Below are 18,066 nucleotides of genomic sequence, written 5' to 3' on the forward strand. Positions count from 1 at the left end.
TTGGCAAAAACTTTTGGACATAGTCTTGTTGAGGCAAAAACTATTTGCTGAACTTATTCAACAGTACACATAAGTCATTAGTTAAAGTCAAAAGTATCATAATGATACTCGAAACATGTCTTTTGTGTTCTTATATCGAACCCAGCAGAGAGAAATTATACACATTCCTAGAATACAACAACTTCTTCTTTTCTCTATTGTTTTACATTTAAAGACAGTAAATTATTACCCAATTTGTCCAAGATCTATTACAACTAAATCCTTCTCGAGGAGGACCACCACTGCGTAAGGCTCCTGAAAGTCTGGCAAGAATGAGAGCAAAACATGAACATAAATGCTTGAAGTTCTGTGACTTTTAATGGAAATGAAGCAAGTCTGCTGCAGACAGGTTTCACGACTCACCGTTTGGATATGGAGTTTCGCAGAGCGTTATGAAATCTACAATGGGATAGTCCATCTCCAGGACGGCAGTGCTCTTCCCGTGCATCACAGTCAAACAGGCTCTCCTCCCCACTGTGTCGTACGACAGCCCTCCGGACAGAACCATGAACGGGTCCCTGGTAACGGCAAAAACTTTACGGCTCGCTCGGTTACAGTAGGACTGTTGTAAATATTAAAAGGACCAGGTCGTGTCAGTGGTAAATGGGTGAGGAGGGACAAAATTTACTGTTGCACCTTCTCCTGAGAGTGTCTGGCCCCTTTTTCAGGAAAATCCTACTTTTTAATCATAACAACTAATTAATCCCTGTCCTCAAATACCTGAGGAAAAAAGTGAGATAACTAGATCACTTTCTGTGAGGATGTTCAAGTTTTCTTCTTTCTTTTTTTTTTACTTTTTGACCTTGACATAGCAAAGCGTCCATTTCCTCTTTATAGGGTTTTTACATGCTTTACCAACTTAAGCTTAAGACTTTTAAAGACCATTATGAATGAAATTTAAGACCTGCAACATGATAGAAAACAAATGAAAATCACAAATAAATAAATCGCATGTATTGGAAACAGAAGTGAGTCAGTGGCTAAGATGAACATCATCCAGCCAACTGGAGATAAGTTCGCACATACCCATGATGGATGTAAAAAAAAAAAGCTAACTGACTAGCTAGCAAGCAAGGGTATATTACCAGCTAGTTACCAATAGCCACAACAATATTTAGTCACAAAATGTTGTGAAGATGTTTGTGTACAACTCAAAGTTTAGCAGTTCCCTTGAGAAAAAAGAAAACTACATAGAATATATAAGATTAAAATGTTAAATATTTACATTTAAGACCTGTGATTAATGTATTTAAGACCAACTTTTTCTTTTAAAGGGAATTTAAGACATTTGAAGGCCTTAATTTCAAATGGATGAATTTAAGACTTTTAAAGAATTTTGGGACTCCTTTACTAAACCACTTCCCCAATAAAAGTGATCACAACACGACTACCATAAAGCATGTGACAACTAATCACAGGTAAACATCATTCATTACATAATCAAAACACAACCTCTGAGAGCACAAACGCTGATGATAGGCACCTTTCCAGCTTTCCATTTATAATAAGGACGCCGTTCTCCAAACTGATGTGTTTGGTTTACGCAGAGCAACAGGAAAGGCGCCTCTGAACACAGGATATGGATCCAGGCGCGAGCAGACACAGGAAGGGTGGGAGCTTTCTGCCATCACACTTACCCAGCTCTTGTAGTTTTGTACTCCACTTTTAGAATAGGCTTGCACGGCTCTGGCTTTTTTCCATCCTTAGGCTGCTTTCCTGTTAGAAGCCAGGAGGAGCAGTTTCAGAACTTTATAGAATCGATGCTCTCAACACAAGACATGCCTTGCTGCATGCCATGTGTGTGTATGCATGTGTGTGTGCGACAGCTCCTACCATGTGGCGTGATGATCTGTGCAGGCTTAGCCGGGGCGCGTATATTCCACGTGGTCAGAGTACCATCGGAGTGGCTGCAGACAAACTGTTTCCCCTCGTGGTGCCAAGCAACCGAGTGGATCGCCTGAGAGACACAGAGACACATCGATAGGATGTGTAACATTGTGCTCCACCAAATGGAAAGTCAGAATTAGGTTCTCTATAGGCGTTTGTTGCACTTTTAGAAGTGGTGGTGGACATCTTCTTGCATACAGTTCTTTGCAAAAGTAACCAGACTGCCAGATTTCTTACATTTGATAACACTACATCCACAAAAAAGTGGCTTTAGAGGAACACAAAAATGCACAATTTTTTTAAAACAAATAAAATCAGAAAACTGATATTCAAAACTATCTCAGTGATAAAAACTAGAAAATAACGTCTTCATGATGATTTTTCACTAATGTTCTCTAATATCTGGATTTAGACTGAAATTAAATTACTTGTAAACTCTGAGCTAATCAGGAAATTGGTTGAACTATATTTTTACTTAGGGGCATCAGAGTAAAGGGGACTAAATACAAACTCACGGCACACTGGAAAAAACATGAACACTACCAAAAGCCTGAAAGTGTAGTATGTTTTCCCTTTTATGCCACAATTGTAGACTTCTTTGTGCTGGTTTATTACACAAAATATATTAAAATACGTCGAGGCAAAATATTGAAAACTTCCAAGGTGTGTTGATGTAAAAGCCTGTTGGTCATTACAAAGGGAGGTAATTAGTTCCTATGCCGTTTGCTCAACGATTTCCAATCTTGTTTTATTTTCTGTTAGCCATTCCACTGACAAGCAGATCTTTCAGGTTTTGTGACTCAAACTATTTGGGAGCTGCTGTTCAGACGGAAACGAAACAAGTCCAAATACACTTTGGGAGGCAGAACCCCGGACCGAACGAGTTTGCTCACAAGAACTGAGCGAAAGTGAAAGGAAATGCCTTACCTCATCATAATTGTAGCGGTAGTCAGCCTTCTTGGACTTCAAATCCCACAACACCACGACCCCACACTCAAATCCAATCAGAAGCTGGATAAGAAGAGAAAAAAGCAAAATTAAACAGGATTTTATCCCTGACGTTCCACAAATGCACCATTAGAGTTGAGGACATACATTATGACATGAAAAGTAATAAAATATGCTATTATTTGACTTGGAAAAAAGAACAGTTTTAGGAAAAATTTCCAAAAGAAACCCAAACATTTAAAATGTTTTAATAAAATTTTTTATGATTTACAACTGATTGTTAGGAGCGCTACAGCATTTATAGTACGCTAAAAACTGTCCATGTCAGATTATTTACAAAACATACTTACAGACCTAAGTGCTGTACAGCAGTAAAACAAGTCAAAAACATGTATCCCAAAATATAAAACAAAGAAAATCAAAAGGATGCCTTCTTAAATTCAGAAGAGTGGTTTTATGCAATTCAATGACTAAGAAATGAATGAAAATGACGGATAAACTACACACAATTATAAATATACAGAATACACACATAGATATTAAGATAAAATAGATTTGGACACACTTTTAAATTGATGGGTGTTTAAATTTATAGTTACCTTGCCCTCGTCCATGGGGTTATCACTAATGTGCACAACAGGCCCTGGGTGCGTCTTGGTGGATCTGCAACAGAACAGCAGCATGCATTTTAAAACAATCTACGAACATTTTGAAGCATGGTCAGATATGATGTGTATCTTACATTTTAGAGCTAGACACTGACAGAGAAACTGTGGCAGCTTTCATAAGCCTAGTTCAGATAATGAGGCAATTAGGTGAAGGAAAAAAATAAAATAATGAGCAACACTGACTGGCTCGCACAAAGGTAAAACAAAATATCCTGGTAAGAAAAAAAAAAGCACCAGTGGACTACAGAAAGAGACATGACACAAGAGAGGGAAACAGAGCAAGTATGGGGGTCTGTGGGAGATTATGCTGCGTGGAGACAGGATCACCGAGGCAACGGAGTGAGGGGCATGGAGGAAAGCGAAGATTTGGCCTAAAGAACGTGTTGCTGCCTCTGAGTGTGGTCTGGCTCCGGTGGCTAATGATCTCATTGCTGCTGATGAGTCAACACAGACAGAGATGTCGCAGTGAGTAAAAACAAGAGAAAGACCAGAAGATGAACTCCAGCCGCCGCCTAATGAGGATTCGGCATAAACAGGCAGCTGACACGATGAAAGCATGCAGACGGCACACACTACCAGGATAAAAGTGTCTGCACGCTGTCGTAAATGAGTCCGAACACGACTGATTCCTAGCTTCTGACTAAAAAAAAAAAAAAAAGGGTGACTTTTCAGACTTTACACAAGAATCCGTTATTAATCCGAGGCTTTGGTGTGTATGGACAATAAGGTTCTTTAATGAAATGCTTGAAGGGCTGCAGCCTGTTTGTGGCTTGTTGTGCCTTCAGTTCTCTGTAAGTGAAAAGCAATCTCCGCTGCGGATTCATTAAGATAGCTGCTGATTGAAGGCTCTGGCGATGATACGCCCACCTCTGGTTGTCAGGATTAGGGCGGCTGCACAAAAACGTTCTATCTTTGCACAAGTAGCAAGTCTGCCGTCACTTATTAGAGCTGCACGATATTGGAAAAAAAACAAAAACAATATTGCAATTTTTTATTTATATTTCTACTGGGATAAACATTATATATGCTGGATGTTTTGCCAGTTTAGGAAATTGTTTTGGAATGTTGAAATAAATGTTCTGAATAAGAAAGTGGTGTTCATGTGCTAAAATAAGGCCTAAAATTAAATCGTGCTCGATTTAATTGATAAACTGCAGAGGCTAGATGGCATTTGTCTGATGAGAAAATGCAATGGATATCAGTCTTTTAAAGAGTCGAGGCAAATAATGAACATTATGCATAAAAAAATCTTAAACTGTACATACATGTGCAATTGCATAGGTTCACAAAATTCCTTTTTAAATTAAATTAAAATATTATGTATTTTCCTGCTACATAGTGCCATTTTTATAACTATTGTTATAGTTATATTTTTATAACTATTGTTATAAAAATGCTAAATTTATCAAATATGACTTAAAAGAAATTTGACTGATGCTCTGTGAGGAAACTGCAGGTCCAAGGAGGAGCTTCGTTGTCGAAGGCGGAGCTAAGTCCACCTTGTCGTTTTTCACAGCTGAATGGTTGCCACGGGAGATTAAAGGATTTCTCCAACATGCTAATATTCATTTGCAAATATGCAATGAACATTCAAATATGGAAAAGGAAGTAAAAAGGAAGAAAGAAAAAAAAATTTCAAAAGCTCGCACTGAAGAAATTAGATCACTAATTCCCTAAGAACAACGTACTCTAAGGCTTTTGTGTGCATCTTTAACGGGATGCTGATACCTCCGACACATCTTAACATGTCAAAGCACAATCTTAAAAAAACAATGGACATAATTACTCACATAGCTTTAAGGAATATTTCAATTGACCCCATTTACTTAAACTCACAGCTCCACTCTTTAAATATAAGTTAACAGCGGTAATCCAGGTCAAATGCAATGGTGCAAAGAGGCAAAATTGCAAACTTATGTCATAACAATCAACTTTCCCAAACATGAAGAGACGCTAGAACTTTGTAATTATTTTACTAGCAGAGCTCCTTCACTTAATAAGTAGCAGCATAAGAAAAGAGAGGCGAGCCACGGAGCTAAAAAGCCCAGAAAGAGACATTTCTGTCAGAGATCTGACAAGCCTTTTACAAAGAAATGACTGTGAATTATCTTTCACATTTCACACTACATCTTCTCTTTTCCATTTTCACAAGCGGCGAGGCAAAAATCATTTCCCATCTTCAGTGGCTGTTTCCTTCACGGATGGCACACTTTGCTCTGACACTTTCAACTCCGAGATCTAAAGCAGCAATTTATCGGATTTCACCTGCAGCCTCGCACTCAAACACACACGTCGGTGTCTGCTACTCATTTCGGCTGCCAGTCACAGTCTAAAAATCTATTTCTTTAGCTCGCTTGTGGGCACGCTGGGGGAAGGAAAAAAAATGACTTGAAAAGAACTTCGACAGGCCCAAGTTTTCATTTTTCAGGAGCTGTTCGGCGAGCAAAGTTTCCGATGGTGAATTTACCAAGACCGAGATCAAATTTTACTAAAACGCTGCAGGGTTTCCTCTCCGTGTAACTGATGGTTGCAAAATAAAAGTCGCCACACGAAACGTTAAAATTTACTTTAGTTTGAAACACCAACAAAGTCGGCTATTGCATGTCTGTCTGCGATGCTGGCTACTGTGCACTGCTCTCGGGAGTGAAGCAAAACTAGAGATGATAGTCTGAAATAGAGGGAGAGAAAAGGCAGAAGAAAGATAGCTAAGGAAGGTTAAGTTGAATGCATTTTTCAGTTCAAGGCTGTGAAATTGATCCTAATCTTAACAGTGACGTAGTTATTTAATATAGTTTTACCTTCGTCAGTAAATGTTTCAGATACAATTTGAAAGCTTCCTGATTTTGGTATTTAATCAGCAGCGTCATGTCACAAAAATCCTACAGGAAACCCTGTGTTGTCAAAAGTCACTTTATAAAAAAAAAAAAAGAGTAAAGGATAAGATGTAAACCTGTGATCATCACAGTGAGTGTTTGGGTCACAGGATTAGGTCACTGGGGTTATCAAGAGGGCACTTCCTGTCATCAGGCAGCAAACACTTCCAGGAGTCCCAACAACAAGTCCTGGCATAGCATAATCACCACCCCTATGCTGCAGCCCCACTTGATCGGCGCTACGGCATTATCAGCTCTACAGGACACAATATCAGCGACTGCACAGCCAGTCACATTCCTCTGCATCATGGAGTTTCCTGGTTGAGTGTCGGCTGCACCGGTGCGACAGCGAGATATGCAAATAGGACAAAAGGGTGAGGAAGAGAGAAGAACGTCGTGGAGTACAGACTCACAATTCGATGGCTTTGTTCCACATGATGACATAGCCTGAGAGGGTGAAGGACTCCACGTTGACGATGTGGATGTTTCCTCGCTCTGAGCCGATGTACAGCCATTTGCTCTGGAAGGGCAGGTGGCAGTATGTGATTCTGCAAGAGATCAGGATGCATCAGCAGCAGGCTTTTCATTATCCCATGAGTCAGAGCCATCAAAAGGCCCCCGCTTGTCCCTAATCACGCTGGTCCAACTGGAAGGAGCGTTGAATGACTAGAATTTAATTACAAAGGCCTTGCACTGTGTCACACTAATGAACCCGTACTATTTATAACTCAGTGGGGAGGAGTAGCAGAATAAATACTGCTGTCTTTTCTCGACCAGGGCGAAGGACGCACCGGGCCGTACATCACTTTTACAGTATAGGATGTACTGATTGTGCAGATGCTGCGTTTTTAAACGCACATCCCCTCTGTCGTCTCCGTTTACGTCTCACGGGGCTTTCAAAGACCATGGGAATTTTAAAAGATGCAGCAAAACAACGAGAAATAGTGTTTGAGGTGGATTGTTGCCAACCTGGGAAACTGTGGTAGAAATACAGCAAGATGTTACTTTTTTAATATTAGAAACAACTTCCATATAACATTTGGAAAAAAACATCAGGTTCACAATAAAAAGCCTAAAAATAAGCTAAACATATAAATACAAATTGCTAGAGATAAAGACTCACTATACGTCAGTCCCACCAGGATGTCACGATGTTTTTTTGCGATTGTTGCGGCCTAACATTGCTTATTTTTTTCAAAACGTTGCAGCCAAAGTTGCAATGTTTTAAGCTACCTTTTTGACATGACATGATCTTACAAAAAAAGTTTAAATTGTTGCACATAAGTTTTCCACAAAAAAAAACAAGGCAGAATGTTAACAGTTATCACCGTATTTCTCTGGTGTACAAGTCACTAGCCAAAGCCAAATTATGAAAATAAAAGTCCAGAAAATACAGTAGTTCAAGTGAAAATAACATTTTCAAGGACTTTAATAAAAATAAAATTATGTCCTGAGGAGTCAAAAAAAATCCATATTGTTCATTTAAGTGAAAATTAACTGTACACGCAGTGTTACCAAATCCTAGAAAACATCTCAAAATGGTTTTTGCAAAAACCTAAACAAAAAAATGTTTAAAAAATGGCAAATGTTACATCCTTCATCTTGCAGGTTCGTTTTTCAAGCAACATTGTGAAACAGGAAGTTGAATTAGAAGAGGGCTAAGCCGATTGGTCAAAATTCAGCAGCCTTGCCGTTATTGGCCAGAAAAGAAGTAAACACAGAAAGCATGGTGATTGGTCGGATCTTGCGAAAAAGGTGCAATGACTGGCTAAAATTGCAAAATTTTCAAATTATTTCATTACTAGTTGCGATTGCAATGTCACAACTTTCTGGAGGGACTGATGTGTGACTCAACATGTAGCATGAAATATCAAACTCACTGCATGTTGAAGTTTTCAAACAAGGAAATTGAAATAAGGCATAACATTACTGCCAACGCATCACAAAGCTTTACCAACGAAGAAGGCTGTGATTTGCAGCATCTAAGTTTTGTTTACATATCACAGAGCGCTGCGCAGGGGAACACGTTTCTGTACCTCTCCCGGTTGAACTTGAGAGAATGCAGGATAGCTGGAATTTTTTGCCTCAGGTTCCACAGATGGATGCTGTCATCAGCTAAGGCACTCACCAGCGCCCCCTGTGGAGACATTGACAAACAGAGGGATGTTTAGCATTCAGCTCACATGGCTTGGCTTCCCTCACTGTTTTATGTTTACAAAATATAACAGGAGAGGTTGCATCAGTAGCCTTACTGCTTAATTGGGGTTTAAAAGCACTATTAACAGGGGCTACTATAAAAAGAAAATGAAAAAGAGATAAAGAGACAAGAGATGGATTGACTGAGAGAAGAAGTAAAAAAAAAAAGAGCATTGAGTACAATGCAGCGGCGATGACAACGCACCTCATTGATGAGGAACTGGAGCTGGATGACAGCAGCCCCGCTCTCATGCTGACAGTAGCACTCCACACCGGCACGGCCGAACCTAAAAGTTGGCTCAGTCAAAGAAAAGTAAGGAAGAGTTGCTAACAAAGGCGATGCAGGGATGGGAGTGGAATGGATCCTGAATACACACAAAAAAGGCTCAGTTTAAAATGTGACTTTTCCTGAAAAGAGCCTGTGAAAAACAATAAACCAGGGAAGCCACAAATGTACCAATAAAACCAGAGAGAGAGAACTGCTAGCTTTAACGTCAGAGAGACTTGCTTAACACGTCTGTGTTAATGTGCTGTTTCTGTTTCAATCTGTGTTTGGTAAAACTGGTCTGTGAAAGCTTTCACAACAGTACGGGGAAATGGTGTTAGATCTAATCACACAGAGAAGCTCTGGACTGATATGGTTGTGAAAACAAAGTATTTTGTTGGTGTGATCTGCAAGAAATTCATTTTTGGTCAGGATCCGTGCTCAAAAAGATCCAGGGATTCCAATAAATACTTCATAGATGAAAATAGATTTTAAAAAATTAATTTGTGAAAGCAAATATACACAGACGTATGTCTAGTTATTTACATTTCAATTTTAATTCATTACATATTAGAATATGTAATAATAAGTAAATGTTTATGTTTCATTGTTTCTCTGCTACATTATTGTTTTGGAAGGATATTTTATTGAACAAAGTAATTTAGAATTGGTAACAAAATGCTTAAGGTATCTTTATACACTTTCTAAATGAATCAATAATATAAAAAATACTCATTGAAATGTGCATGTGATATATGTTTTATTTTTTCTGTCTGCGCTACTAGTCAAAGTGAATGAATGAAGTTAGCGATACTACAACCAAGGCCGCCATTAGTTAATCTACCAGATGGCAAATAAAATATCCGGGTCTATGAAAATATGAACGGTTTAGTCATTTCATGGTGGACTCCAACACAGAATATTTGAACTAAATAACAAAAAACACTTAAACGATGATCAACCACATCCTATGATCCAAGGATAAGCAAATATAGACAATAGATGGACATTAGAAGCTGTGTGTATGCATTTGTTTCCACCAGAAAACAAATATAATATGACGAACATACAAAACATATCTATACTTTTGACGAGTTCAAACAAAGAATAACATTAAAAATGTTGCGTGGTTGCATTTCTGTAATTGACTTAAGAGCTGGACGTTAAATACAGGACATGATGTCACAGAGTGAAGCACAAAGAGAGCTTTCTAGGAATTTTAAGTGTTGATTACTCATTTAGTTAATTTTTATTACAGCTTTACTGGAACAACATGTATTTACATAAACAATCTGTCTTTTTCCTGGATCGTGGCACCTTCAGCCCTCCGTGGTGTTTAAGCAGCGATGGCTAAAACCGTGCGAGCCGATCCAACTGAGCTGCAATCAAACAAGCGCTGGGCTCCTTAAACAAACTAAGGTGGGGTGGCAGGAGACGGTTACAGAACACACTACTCAGCGTTAGGCATCCCTTCTGCACAAGCAGAGAGGCAAACACAGACTTTTAGACTTTTAAGCTGGCGCCAGTTCCGAGCTGCTGCCAGCAGATCTCGTCCTGACCCTTGACCTCTCCGTTTGGTTTTAGCTCCCTGTTAGCTGTCAGGATTATTAACGGGAATCATGCCGTACTCAGTCCAGAGCGGAGGAGGAGTTATATATCCTCTGGGCAAATTTAAATAAGAGCAGAGGAGTAGTTTAAGTAATGAGGATGTTTGTGGCAACGTGAGAGGTTGCTTCATAGGCCACAGGGCTTACATTGCAGGTTAGCGCCGGCCGTCCTTTTGCACGCTAGAAGCATGTATTGTACTAGTTTAACCTGTTCCTGTTTTAATGTATGTTAATAGTGCTGCAGAGCAAAGCCACTTTCTAGACGAGCAGGAAATTACTAAGACAAACCTCAAAACTAGATTTTATCACGCTGGTGAGCAAAGGCAGCCCTCTTTTCAAACTTCCTTCCTACTATCGTTTAAAGCCAAAGTACAAACTACGGAGTGTATTTTTACTTTTTAAAAATACAGGCGCATATAAGAAAACAACCACTGGTCTCACTATTAACCTTGCAATTTCCCATTTAAACATAATATCTTAGTGGGAGGAAAGCAAAACATTCTAAACATTCCTCTCACTAAGCGGTGCATGGATTGCACTGCTGGATTAATAAGACATGTTTAAAAATGTTCTGCTTTTCTCAAATGGCGAAGACAAAGTAAACCCCCAACAAGTTGCAAAAGTAAAGTGTCCATCTTCCACCTGCTGCGAGACATACATCAACTCCCAGTGGTTTGGGACTCGGGAGGAATTAATCCCTAAACAGAAATCCTAGTTTCAAAGTCAGTTTCTCAGTTTGTTGCGTTAATGCTAATGCTGTGGAAGTAACACATCACCCTAATATCTACTGTTGGTTTTTTTCACTGGGTTAAAACGTGTTGAGCACCAAAGCTCTTGCATGAGTTTCGAATCATTTCGATTCTAAGCAAAAGACTAATCTGCAAGTTTCTGTTTAATCATGTTGGGATATGAAACAGTCTACAGTTTTACACCAATAATTTCTCTAAGCCATTGATCTGATGATGCAACATACTACAATGTAATGATGCAGCTGTGCAGAGGCTCCGATATATCCATAAACCAAAAATGACCACAATGCTGCTGCAAAAATAATATTACTATATATAATAATGTCGCCGACAGGGCTGCACAATATCAGGAAAGCATGCGGTCATGTTGTTGCACGTTGTGATACTAAGATAGGACTTGTAGGAAGTAAACAGATACTTCACTAAACAGAGTAGATATCTTTTTGCTCCGGGTTCTTGTGAACAGAACCCAGATAAGCTGTCCAGCTACAAGAGAAAAAAATAAAATGTATTCAAATTTTCCCCTTCAACATGATCTTTTATTATTATTATTATTATTATTGAGTTAGTTGTTCTGTCTACGTCGGCCACTTTTGCCAATTAAATAACTTAGTTGCAGTTTCTAAATCAAGTAACCAAAACATCTTAAGTAACATTTTGTGCTACGTTAAGCAACAAGAGTCACCAAATACTGAATATTCTGGAACAGAATATTGTGATGCTAATATTGTGGGGAATGATATGCAAAAAAAAACAAACAAAAAGAAATTAAGTAAGAATGAACAGATGTATAAAGTGGTAAAAGACTAGAGCAAAACATGAAATAAACATCTGTTGTATTTGTTAGAAGCACTAAGTAATGATGCTTATTGCCATTCTTCCCTTTGATGAATTCCCTTAATGAATCAACACTGAAAGCTAATATCTGGCTAGTTAGCAAGGGTCGATTAGCTAACCTCTACTCTGGTTAACGCACATACTGCTCTAGATTTTTAGCATAAATATTTTACTTTCTGAACAGCAGGGCCTCAATAACAGTAAAAAGTGTCTTGCTTTAGTTTATAGTTTTCGAAGAAGCCACCTATAATCTCTGGCGGCCGTGAACTGAGAGTAACCGAGACGTTAGCTCACTAAAACCAAGACAAGGCGGACGTCTGCGCTAAACTCTGCTGCCTCCGGAAAGTTCTCTGCTATTTTACTGAAAGAATTGAAAACTGTAGGAGTGGTATGAAGGAGAAAAATGCATGGTTTTCAAAACCACATATGTTTTTGGGGAGTTTTTTTTCCTAGTAAAAACAAAAACAAAACCAGAGCTACTGTATGTTGCATATGTAATTCCAGAAAAATAGTTCAAATAAATGATTAAACATCAAAACATGGAAATTATGCCCATCATGAGAAGATGTCATCTTCTGGCGGCAGCTTTAGATCAAAACTTTACCAACATATAAATGAAAAATGACAATCCACAGCCCTATGTTGTACATATGATAATTCAATCATGGATTCAAACAAATATGAAAAACCTACAGTGCAGAAATGAATTGGAAACAATGAACTCTGTCAAACCGAAACAGAATTTACTGTCTCTCCTCACTGTCCCTGTGGAGTTTACACACTTCAGTCATCCCTCCTTAACATAAAGACTTCCCCATTCGATAAGCCAAAGAGGTAGACCACAGATTTCACCATCAGCCGCTTTTCTCAGGAAGTCAAATCATTTATCATCTGAGTGGAAAGTTTTCTTTATTGTGCAAATCAACATGTGGAAGAGAAGAAACTGTTTTCCTCAGCCACTTCAAAAGCACGTAGGGTCCAAATGAGAACAAAGTAACAAAGAAGTCGGCTGACGCTGTGACATATTTCTGCTTCGAAAGCTGACTTGAAAGTCTTGAGTTCTAGCGTGACCGGTCACCTGACCCAACACAAACTTGCAGAATACAGGCTTTTCTGTACTGCCTTCCGACCATGGGCCTGGGTGAGAATTTCACATTATGATAATCAATTACAAAACTGGGAATCTTTGAGATGAACGGATTCCTTTTCCATTATTTTGATGACACATAGAGTTAAGCAGGACAATAGAATAATCACACTAAATGTGTATTTATTTTGCAAAAATCTCTCTATTTCTGCTCCTTATAGAGTAGGTGATATTAGCTAGGTAAATTAGTCATGCAACAGTCTTAGCGCGAATAGTTAAGAAGAGCGTAGCAAATGTCACGGTCAGACAGGATTGTTCTGTCAGACCGTCAGATCCAGAAACCACACACACAAAAAAAACTTGTCAGGGTCAGTGGACCCTGGTGGACCGCACAAACTTATGGGGCCTGTCTGAAGTTTGGAAAACAACAAAGTAATTACTGACCAAGAACCTGAACTTTATCTGAGTTGGTAACTTAAGCATCTTTTAGGAGCAGATTTCGGGGGCAGGTTTGCGGAGGAGTTCCCTTCTAAGGTGCCTTTTTGCTTCCCTACATCAAGCACAGAAGAGCACTGATCAGACTTCCCTCAGCCGAAACAGTTACCTGGTTCTCTTTCAGGTCATTTCAGATTTGGACCAGTTACACCTTTTTCTTCCATTTAGGCATCTAACACATTAAAAAGGAAATTAAAAAAAAAGATGCTGTAGGTAGTAGGTAGGAAGACCCCGATCTGCTCATCTCTAAAAATATCTGCGGTTTTAAAACCACAACTGCCTTTAAACCATACCTCGTTAATGATAATCAGTCTGTGCCTGCTGTCTACAAACGAAGTACATATGGAAGAGTTCTAGATATCCAATGCCACCGCCGACCACAAACGAGCTCTGTAAAGCGCAGGAAACCGTCTACAGTAACCCGCTGATTAAAACACTGTAGCGGAGACAAGTCTTGTAAAAGAAGACATTTATTGCTTGTAGATACCTCATCGGGCTCATGTCTTCTGAGCCGTGCATGCGTTTCCAAACTCCAGCGCCGACGAGGCGGATCGATAAAGCGCGTCTTTTTGATAAATGGACCAATTGCCTGAGTGACAGTAATCCCATCAGCTTCACCTTGCACCAAGTGGGGCAACATAGTAGCTGCGCGCGTGTGTGTGTGTGTTGCCACGCGGAAACAAAACACTCTCTTAATCTGATGAGTGGATAAAGACCAGGACAGAGTCAGGTCTAACGAAAATCTAAGCTAAGCAGAAGGGCCTCCCTGATTAGGACATCATCACAAAGGGAAGACCAAAGTTAGCGTGCTAACGCCTCGACCCAGAGGACGAGCAGTAAGTGTGGAAAGTCAGTGAGAATCAGTAATTGGTCAATTAAAAAAACCAAAAAAAAAACAGAATTCCTCAGCAACAACCCGAAAGCACAAATGATTGCGTGTGTTGGTGTGTCATGCAAGTCCGGTTCTGTTTACAGCCCATATGAAGTGGCATCCTGGCACCGACTGGGCAGCACAGCCGTTGAGGTTGGCTCCATAACATATGGTGGAGGAGGGGGCGGGGGGTTTTATGCAACTGCACAGCTACCACTAATTAGGCCCGGCTGCTCCAGGAGCTGCAGAGCAATGCGACCCAAGCATGTGTGGGATCGTTTTCTTTCATTCCGTCAGCCGCGACGGTGAATCCCCCCCTTTTCCGTGGAATGTCGAAGGCCAGCTTCCTTGTGTGAGGAACTTGAGACGCCACTGTAGTGTTTAACAGTTGCTTTCCTTGTTTAGCAGTTTTCAATTCCCCTCGTGAAACAAACAAACAAACAAAAAAAAGGATACAGCCTCAAAGCTCCGGTCTGAGTCCCGACGGCCAGGATTTTCTGCACGGGGTCAAAAGCCATCGAGGACGGTTGATATGGAAAGCCATGACGCACGGTCTGCAGGAGAAAGCACAATTTATATCAGACATCTAGTCGGCCTGATCCATTATCTCCCACACAGTACAGAGCTGGATTGTGGAGGGGAAAAAAATATATATCATCACGATCCCCAAAGATATATAATCCATCAATGTGCACCGTTTGCCCCATTTGTCTAACAAATTACACAAAATTTAAACAGCAGAGCTAAAACAGGTAAGGGAGGCTAAAATCAGTTGCGCAGGGGTCATTTTTCGGCACGGTTGTATCGTTTGAACTGCGGTTTATTTCCAGGACCTTTGCAGCAGCCCACCCGCTCAAATATGATCATCACCGAGCATCTATAACGCAATTACTTCAGGTTGAGGACCTTGCTCGGCCGCCCGCGGTTTGTGCAGCCTGCAGCGGGATTACGCAACAGGTGACGCCGCGGCCTCGTAATCTGGGGAACTGACCTGCTCTTCTCCCAGCTGAGGAAGGAGCTGGTGGGCCGGCACGCCCGTCGCTCGGCCCGCTTCCCTCAAAATATTCCCAACATTAAACCGTAGGTTTTACAAATTGCATGGAGGAAATCCTAAACGGCAAGCAAAAAGTTATTTCTTTTTTTTCTGTGAAACAATACCAATGTTTACAGCGCTTTGCAAAAAAAAAAAAAAAAAAGTATCCCTTGAACTTTCTGCTATTTTATGCAAATCGGTGCATTTTGCTGGGTGTGATGCGAAATATGAAAGTTAAATACAGAGCAATCTAGGCCACAGAAGGCCTGATAATGGGTTGCAGGTTCAAGACAACAAACCTAAACATAGAGACGTTGATAAAAAACAAAAATGGCTAAGATAAACTCAGGGTTTCCCTCAGTGTATTATAAGCCTGGTGGGCCACTAGGCTTTTCTTGTGCCCCCACCAGGCTTAGCATTGTTAATTTATTAGTTTTCTTTTATGATTGACTTTTTTTTTGAAGACTTTATAGTTGATGTTTAGGTATTAATCTGCCAGTCTTTCAAAAATGCATAACTATCAAATTCTATTTTCAAATTTCCTCTCACCTTTAAACATTTTTTAACTCAAAAACATGGCGGGCGGCTGAATGACTGGCGTAGCGCCCTGAGCACCGGGCGTAGCAAGTTTTCTGGGGGAAACCCTGTAAACTATTTGCAAGTCCATATTCAAATCCAATTGAGAAACTGATGTTTACAGTCACTTTCCATCCAATCTGAGTGAGTTATTTTTCAAACAAGGATGGGCAAACATTTCAGTTTCTAATGTCTGCAAACATAGTAGAAAATAAATGTCTTTTGCAGCTGTAGCTGCAGCAAAAGGAGGATGTAAAGTTGAAAAAAGTAACATTTTCACAACTGTGGAACATTCTGTGTGGGTCTAAAATAAGTACAATGAGTTCAGTGTGACAAAATGTGAAACATATAAAACAAAATTGTGTGAAAGTCTTATAGAGTCGGCTTAAAGGAGATTCCCCTTGTGATGCACTGAAAATGCAAACAAGGGTCGCCGCTGTTTCTTTGCTGAAATGCAGCAGACATTCATATGAGCGTGGGATCAGCAAATAAGAGATGCATTGACTACAGTGGGAGTTTTACTTTCTTGGGAAAACAAGATACCAGTTTATACCAAGTGCAGCTGGGAAAAAAAATACATTCATCACAACACAAAAGACTGCTGAATTATTATGCTGTGAGGGGATTTAACAATGAGGAGAGCTCTTGCAGCAATCCACAGGCAGCCAGTGTGAACATTGTACCCTAAAGTAGAGCAGTAGAACACCAGGGAGCTAATTTACAATGATTAAACAGAGGAGGGAAAGTGATTTAAGGTTAAGTGTGCTGGATACAACTCAGTCAATGAATAAAATTGATTCCCCCATTAATGTCACCATAGCTCACACTAAACCTCGCGATTTTGATGCTGTTTGTACACTTTGTTTTCCACCCACTGAGCCGTGCTGATACAGATGAAAACAACTTTCACGTTGGGTCACGCATCCGACACATACAGTCCCGCCAATGCCAGCTCTCTCTGACGGGAGACGTACCTTGCACAGCTGAAAATGTTCCGACTGGAGAGTCTCCTGGACAACATCGTTTTCCCTGGGAGTACCCGGCTGAGCAGTTGCGGAGGAGGAAGAAGAAGACGCCGCTGTCAAGCCGTCCAGCACCTTCCTTATGTTAAACTTCTTCATGTTTCCTCCCCCCCCCGTTACAGACGCGACGCTTGGAAGAAAACAGACCGAGCGAGCTACCATTAATTGGATTGAGACGGGGGTAGCTGCTAGCTAGTTAGCCGAAATAACGCACAGTTAATATCTTTCTCTGCACATCTCACATGTTACGGAGGGTGTTGCCAACGCACTCCCTAAACGCGCCCGAGTCACAAGCATTGATTTACAGTGTCCCTTCCGATAGCCGTGTTAATCCGCCATTCAGGAGGCGAGCTTTAACGTTATTTGATGGGGGATCAATCGCTTCGGCGAGCTGCCTCACCAGCCAGCGCTCAGCGGGTAGCGAGCTGGCTACGGAAACGCAGTGAACTGCAGCGAGGACTGCGCCTGCGCGTTCGAGTGCGTGTCAGACAGGGGGCTTTTTTTTCCCTCGGTACAACACCGGTGTTACAGTGGATTCGGCGACCTTGCGAAACGGTGTTCGAGTTGGCACGTCCGTAAGGAGACATTTGTAAAAGTATCAACATAAGGACCAACATTTTAAACCTGCACCTCAACAGGAAGTGGACTTTTTCAGTTCTTTGTGTTTTATACTTCAAAATAAAACAAAACATTTTTTTATGAGAAACATTGGCATGTTTTGTTGAATTATGAGCCAAAATGTTCTCATGGGTAAAAAAATTCGAAATTCAAAGTTGTACAAATCAACCTCAAAATCCAACATGGCTACCACACATTTCCTTTTTGTTAACAGCAAAAATCTGAATATTGACTTTGCCCTCTGCAATTATGTTGTCTTGCCCAAAGTAGCGTCACACCCAAATTAAATATACAT

At 40.3% G+C, this 18,066-nt stretch overlaps 1 protein-coding gene across 10 annotated transcripts in view; it reads right to left on the reverse strand.

Annotated features, from left to right (window-relative positions):
- The window catches only part of LOC102217339 (syntaxin-binding protein 5-like), a 39,189-nt gene extending 21,601 nt beyond the window's left edge, over positions 1 to 17,588 (reverse strand). For all 10 annotated transcript variants that reach the window (XM_023352459.1, XM_023352458.1, XM_023352455.1 and 7 more), the window contains exons 1-11: positions 17,106 to 17,588; positions 14,979 to 15,076; positions 8,817 to 8,898; positions 8,452 to 8,552; positions 6,829 to 6,963; positions 3,474 to 3,537; positions 2,854 to 2,937; positions 1,873 to 1,996; positions 1,677 to 1,755; positions 403 to 557; positions 230 to 302 (exon numbers count right to left, since the gene is read on the reverse strand). In XM_023352459.1, the coding sequence (XP_023208227.1) occupies positions 230 to 302; positions 403 to 557; positions 1,677 to 1,755; positions 1,873 to 1,996; positions 2,854 to 2,937; positions 3,474 to 3,537; positions 6,829 to 6,963; positions 8,452 to 8,552; positions 8,817 to 8,898; positions 14,979 to 15,076; positions 17,106 to 17,315 (1,205 nt within the window). In that variant the 5' untranslated portion in view covers positions 17,316 to 17,588. The remainder of the gene's footprint in view (positions 1 to 229; positions 303 to 402; positions 558 to 1,676; positions 1,756 to 1,872; positions 1,997 to 2,853; positions 2,938 to 3,473; positions 3,538 to 6,828; positions 6,964 to 8,451; positions 8,553 to 8,816; positions 8,899 to 14,978; positions 15,077 to 17,105) is intronic.
- Positions 17,589 to 18,066: the final 478 nt, after the last annotated feature.

Source organism: Xiphophorus maculatus, chromosome 19 (genome assembly GCF_002775205.1).
Source record: "Xiphophorus maculatus strain JP 163 A chromosome 19, X_maculatus-5.0-male, whole genome shotgun sequence".
Lineage (NCBI taxonomy): Eukaryota > Metazoa > Chordata > Actinopteri > Cyprinodontiformes > Poeciliidae > Xiphophorus > Xiphophorus maculatus.